The 6,804-nt window shown below is 32.3% G+C and overlaps 1 protein-coding gene across 1 annotated transcript; it reads left to right on the plus strand.

Moving 5' to 3' along the window:
- The first annotated feature begins 64 nt into the window (after positions 1 to 64).
- LOC122521303 (adenylate cyclase type 9) lies at positions 65 to 6,378 on the plus strand. Its single transcript, XM_043641903.1, has 8 exons — positions 65 to 878; positions 1,068 to 1,369; positions 1,452 to 2,905; positions 3,031 to 3,285; positions 3,350 to 3,786; positions 3,864 to 4,019; positions 4,093 to 4,292; positions 4,373 to 6,378. Exons 2-8 carry the CDS (start codon positions 1,086 to 1,088, stop codon positions 6,108 to 6,110), a joined length of 4,524 nt encoding a protein of 1,507 aa, XP_043497838.1. The 5' UTR covers positions 65 to 878; positions 1,068 to 1,085; the 3' UTR covers positions 6,111 to 6,378.
- The last annotated feature ends 426 nt before the right edge of the window (positions 6,379 to 6,804 follow it).

Genomic DNA, 6,804 nt, shown 5'->3' on the forward strand with positions numbered 1-6,804 from the left:
ATATGTAAACAAATATATATAAAAAAAATTAATATAAAATATTAAAAATAACGAAATTCAAAAACTAAGCAAGCCTATTAAAAAATAATAATTCAAATTTGACCAATCAAAATACTGCACGTGATCATATATCGAAACTCGATTAAACGATAATTACATTATATTTAAATAATCGAAATCAAGCATCTACGCACTAATGATTCAATATATTACGATTTTAAAATACTTTGAATATTAAAATACCTATGATTTAATTTTATAAGTAATACAAATTTTAAATATCACGTGCAGAGTAGTAATAGTAAAGTAATCGCATTGAAAATATGAAAATATGAATTCCCGCCAAAAATGACAGAAGACGTTACTTAAGTTGTTCTATTAATAAATCAATTTGAATAATCTGTAAAAAGTATTTCATTGCTCAGTATATTTTCTTATCTCTAATTTACGAGTAGAAATTAACAGCTGCAAACTTATTATCTTTTCGTAAGTGCATAATTTTAGCGATCAGCTGCTCGATAATGTGTGGCAACAGTGTTTGGGCGATGTCGTTGGTATTGTTCAGTATTGTTGACTTCAAGATGGCTGCGGATTACTGTGGGGGATATTCTAAGAAATCGTAATTCTCCCTAAGGGAATTTTCCTATTTTATATATATATATATATATTCGAAAAATTTTGTGTTATACGACCTTAAGAACTTCGGTGACAATTACACCGACGTTTAATAGCGTCGTTCAACTTAGAATACTGTACAAAAAAAAAGAAAAGAATATGAAAATCATGCCATCTGACACTAGCTGACTTATGGAAGAACCTCCAATGTCAGCAAGGAGGATGATTTTTAAAGTTTTATGGCGTTATCGCCTTTAACCGAGGTGATTAAATTGCTTGTCAATTTTTATTATTTTTATATCAGAGCATCAACGTTATTTTGAATTATTCTTAAATAATATGATATAAAGATTTAGAGAAATGTCTTACGCTATGAAATTTTTGTATTCCATCATTATATTATTTTTAAGAAATAATCTATATGTTTATATATACATATATATTTTTCACAGTAATACTCAAATGTCAATATGAACCCTTCGATGAACCGAAAACGCAGTTCGTCTGTAAGTTTTACAAGAGGAAAAGAAAACAGCGATGATGATGTTGGAGACGAAATACACATATCTTTGGCACCATACATACAAACATACTTGGCACATAGCGGACAAGGACTTGGATGTTGTGGGATTAGTTTACCAGTGCCATTTGAACGTGCTGCCACACGTTCTTGGTGGAATCCAAAATTTGATTCTGAAATTCTAGAAGAACAATTTAAAAGAAGTGCCTTTCCACAGATTAGACTTAGATTCCGGTATGTACTTGTAAAGAATTTTAATTATTTAATTTTACTTTCTACTTTGTTAACATAAATTAAGTTTAATTATTTTTTCTAGATATGCTCTTACATATATCCTGTTGGTATCTGTGTTTTGGCTGGCATATTTTGTAATCACCGGAATCGAGAATAATACTTCAACATGGCCTGCTATCGCAGCCATTTTCAGTATTGTTGGAACCATGGTATCCGCTGTATTATATTTAACTCATACGGAACATTACAAGTCTTATGTGTTAACAACTTCAGTAGGAGTCGCATCCGTGCTGTGCTTTCTTTCTTTACTATTTCTTGCGGTAGTACCGCCTCACGTAGATGGCTTAACACTAGTAGGACATTTTGCACTATGTTCAGAAATCTTGTTACTGATTTATACGGTACTACCAATGCCCCTTTATGCTTGCATAGGAATATCTTCTATTTACTCTATTATATTTGAATTTTTAACTGCCTATCTCTATGGCTCGAAAAATAGAAGACAAAGGATATTCAACGGTCACAAATTTTTTAATCATTCTTCAATAACAAATATTTCTGAAGACCGCAACAGAACATCTGTTCCTATCTATTCTTCGCAAGAACATCATAGTTTTCTCAATGGTCTCCAAAGTATAATGTCTAATATTAGCAATGCATTGAAAGCTGGCACAGAGATGATGTTTAATTTAAATACTTCTAATCCAATATCTAATCTTAGTTCCAAATTGTTGAATGAAGAAAATATGTCTGGAAATTTTACCAATGGAAATATGTTAACGAAACTAAATTCTAGTATTCCATTTGCTATGGCAAATGTTGGTTCTACTATCAATTCAACGGCCAACAATATAAATATTATTAATAGTCTTAGTAAAATGAATGCGTCTTCTACAGAAGGCGGATTAGCTCTTAATGTTGTTGAATCTATTACCAATTGGACTAATACATCGGATACGTATTTGCAAGATGATATTGATTTTACAACGAATCTCAGTATAAGAATTTTAATGCAAATATGTATTCACTTAATCGGCGTACATATCTTGATAATGACATTTGTGCGAATGCGTGGTACTTTTATGAAAGTTGGCCAATCATTGCTCGTACGACGTCAATTAGAAATGGAAAGACAGCTTAAAGAAAAAATGATACATTCTGTAATGCCGCCAAAAGTAGCAGATTGGTTAATGGAAGAAAGCGGCAGAGAGAGAGAACGTGAAGATTCTCTTAAAAAAGGTTCTATACCCTCTAATCAAACGGATATTAGATCTTTATTTCGACCATTTAATATGCATTCTATGGAAAACGTTAGCATATTATTTGCCGATATTGTTGGTTTTACTAAAATGAGCTCGAATAAGACTGCGGAGGAATTAGTTGGTATTCTTAATGATCTATTCGAACGATTTGATGATTTGTGCGAACATCATGGATGTGAAAAAATTTCTACATTGGGGGATTGCTATTATTGTGTCAGTGGTTGTCCTGAACCAAGACCTGATCATGCAAAATGTTGCATCGAAATGGGATTAGGTTGGTATAATAAGAAAATAAAGACTTTTGTCTTTAGAAACTTTTCTTTTATATATATATATATATATATATATACCCGTTTATATATATTTTAATAATCTACTTTAATTGTATGATTGTTTCAGCTATGATAGAAGCTATAAAACAATTCGATATAGAAAGAAGAGAAGGAGTAAATATGAGAGTTGGAGTTCACACAGGAACCGTTTTATGTGGAATCGTTGGCACTAAAAGATTTAAATTTGATGTCTGGTCAAATGATGTGACATTGGCAAATAAATTAGAGAGTACCGGCAAACCAGGCAGGGTACATTTGAGTGAAAAAACTTTAAATTTTTTGAATCATCAATATATCACAGAAGAAGGAGAGGTAGTCAACGGTATGTGTATATAATAGCATTAGCATAACTGTTTAACTAACAAAAATATTATTTCTAATTGTAGGTATTAAAACTTACTTTATCAAAAGTCGTAAATCAGATATTATGAACGAATTTGTAACAAATATTATATTACCCAAAGATTTATCTCCGTTAATGCAAACTCGTCACCGTCTTGCCTCTTGCAATAATCAGAACAAACCCAAACTTCATTATCTCCACATGGTAACTAATGCAAGTAAGATAAAAGCTAATTCCTTGCCCAGTATTTTGGATTCTGAAAATAGTAATGACATGGATGATGAGAAGGAAGATCTTAATAAAAGTCCTATGTCAACTGCGAGTTATGAAAAAAAAAGATCACGAAATAAACCATGGCGTTATTTACAACGACAAAGAACGAGCGAAGAAATGACTCCTTTAGATATGGAAGAAGGAAAAAGTATGATTTTAAAGCAACCAAAAAGTGAACAATTCGAAGATCGCAATGGATTCAAACGAGTCAGTTATTTTATATCTCTTTCTATTGCTTACTTTTTTCTTATCATTAAATATTAATTACCTATATTATTTTGTAGATTCCTTTCAATAATGGTGTTGAAATGGATCCAAATCCTGTGCCTTCTAGTCCTTTATTGTCTGGTCAAGAAACAATAAGTCACGCTTCATCAATATGTAGTAGAAAAGATTCTGGTATTAAGAGTAATAGCAGACGTAGTAGTATTCAACAGCAGGTAAATACAAATATTTTAAATACATTAATTTAACTTTAATCAATAATGTTGCAACAACGAATTCTTGTTGCAGTTGTTCCTGATGAATGGTATGGCTCAAGGGGATTTATTAGGTCACAGAGTTAGTGGTTATTATACTTCTAGTTCAACTTTGAACTCTACTCATGAAATTTCGTCATCTGTACCACCTTATCCGTTTCCTCCAGCAGTGACTGATACATTTGGTGCATGTTTCCATAAGTTAAGAAAACAATCTGATTTACAACTGATAAGGTAACATTTTATTTATTAATATTTGAAAACACATTTTCACGTTTAATTGACTTTTAATATTTAACTCTTGTTTTGTAAAGATGCGTTCAAGACAACGTGAGTTCTCAACGATCGTATTTCGTGAAACCGCCGTTATCAAGCGTAACGCTATTTTTTAAGAATAAAGAATTGGAAAAGGAATACAGAGAAAATGCACACCGAGCGAGCGAAGGTGTAACTGGCAATCCTCCGACTCTAGCTACTTCAAGATTTAATACTTATTTTGACATATTGATATCGGCTCTGGTTTACGTAGCTATTACAATATCGCTCTTCTTGCTTTGCAAGCCTTCAATTTTCTATATTGTATTTTGTGTATTTGCCACGGCTGTTCAAATCCTAGCCGTTTTACTTTGCATTAGACAACTTTTTAAGCCAAATACCACTCACGCAACTTTAACTCAAAAAATATTCGATTTTTTTTCTAGGTGGTATCCTTGGCACGTTTGCGGTGCTATATTAGTTGGCTTACCAATTGTTTCAATTCTGTTAAACTTCACTTGTAATAGCTTACGCACTTTGAATAACTTCGAATATTATTACAGCTATTTGATCTTCATTGGACTGGTCCACTTTTGTAATTTTACTCAATTGAATTGTTGGATGAAAAACTTGCTAGTCACCTTTGCCGGTGCTTTATTTATTTGTCTGGTTGTTAGTCATATATCGTATAATCAGGATATGACAATACCAAGTGACTACGATATTAGAAATAATACGCAAGAACGATCGGCGATGCGTCCGAATTTAGTTAACGCGATCTTAATTGAACAAAATAATTATCCTATAGATGAAAATTTAATTATTCCACGAAAAGAATTTCGTAATTCTGTAGAAGCGTCAACACAATCGTCATTCAAAATAATCGAGCAATCACGCAAACCCATGATGGAATCTATTATAATAACGGAAAGAGAAAAAGAATTAAGGTACAACGAGAGATTGTACCATTCTGAGATTTATCTTGACATGATACTCTTACTCCTATTAGTTTGGTTTCTGAATCGCGAATTCGAGATTAGCTATCGATTGAGTTTCCATGGAAATTTCGTAGCGGCGAGAGATAAGACGCGCGTACAATCGATGAAAAATCAAGCCGATTTACTTTTACATAATATTATACCCAAATACGTAGCCGATCAATTGAAAACCACTGCTAAATATTCGCAAAATCATAAATCCGTCGGGATTATTTTTGCCAGTATTGTTAATTTCAACGAGTTATATGACGAATCTTATTTAGGTGGTAAAGAGTATCTACGAGTACTTAACGAATTGATTGGTGATTTTGATGAACTTCTCGAGAAACCGGAATTTTCTAATGTTGAAAAAATCAAGACCATAGGTAGTACATTTATGGCAGCTAGCGGTTTAAATCCACAAGTGAGACAGCAAAGTGACCATGAATGTACTCATCTTTTTCAACTAATTGATTTTGCGATGGCTATGCATAAAGTCATTTATGATTTTAATCGAGACTTGTTGGAATTTAAATTGATTTTAAGAATTGGTTTTAATTATGGCGACGTTACGGCCGGAGTAATAGGCGCGACAAAATTGTATTATGATATTTGGGGCGATGCGGTAAACATTGCATCTAGAATGGATTCTACTGGAGTTGCAGGTAGAATACAAATGGCAAGTAATTGTATTGGCGTACTCTCAGATAAATACGAGTTCGAGCCACGCGGTCAAGTATATGTAAAGGGAAAAGACAATATGGATGTATTTTTACTCAAAGGAAAAAAGGAGAATACTACAAATGCTAATGGTACTTGAATTATACAGAGTGCCAATTAATACATCAATGATCTGACTATGTTATATGGCATGATGAAATTCGAGGTTGTGCAGTTTTAATATATATATCGTCGATTGAGTTGAATGAAATTTGAATATACAGGGTGTACCAAAATATATGGGCATAATTAAAGAGATAGTTTCAGTACGCTAAAATAAGAAGTTTGTTTTTCTTATTTTAGCTTACTGAAACCACTCCTGAAGTTATGAAATCCTTGTATGCGTGTGTGACTTAAGATGAATAAAAGAGAAAGAGAGAGAGAGAGAGAGAGAGAAAGGTAGTGATGGTAAATTGAAAAGAGCCTAGGGACGAATGTTTTTTGATAGACGTTGTATTCTATTAAAAACTAATCGCCTTATTAATTGACTGCTCAAATTCTGCTAATTAAAGATATTTATTACCGAGATATTAATTGTATTTTTGTAAATATTAAATCTAACAAATTGTCTATATCATAGAGAGTGATCTTAAACCTGCCTTTGTCAAGTACAAAGCGGATCAAGGGTAGAAACCCTTGGGTGTCGCGTTCATTTCAATACAAGGAAAATGTATAATATTTGTGAAAAGAAACTAACATGCAGACTAATTATATTACATTTAAATATATATATATAGTTACGGCGCGCAGGCAGTTCCTATAAATATATTTGGGCTTTGTACCACAAATATCAT

The sequence above is a fragment of the Polistes fuscatus genome, unplaced genomic scaffold (genome assembly GCF_010416935.1).
Source record: "Polistes fuscatus isolate 324 unplaced genomic scaffold, CU_Pfus_HIC Scaffold4, whole genome shotgun sequence".
NCBI classification, from domain to species: domain Eukaryota; kingdom Metazoa; phylum Arthropoda; class Insecta; order Hymenoptera; family Vespidae; genus Polistes; species Polistes fuscatus.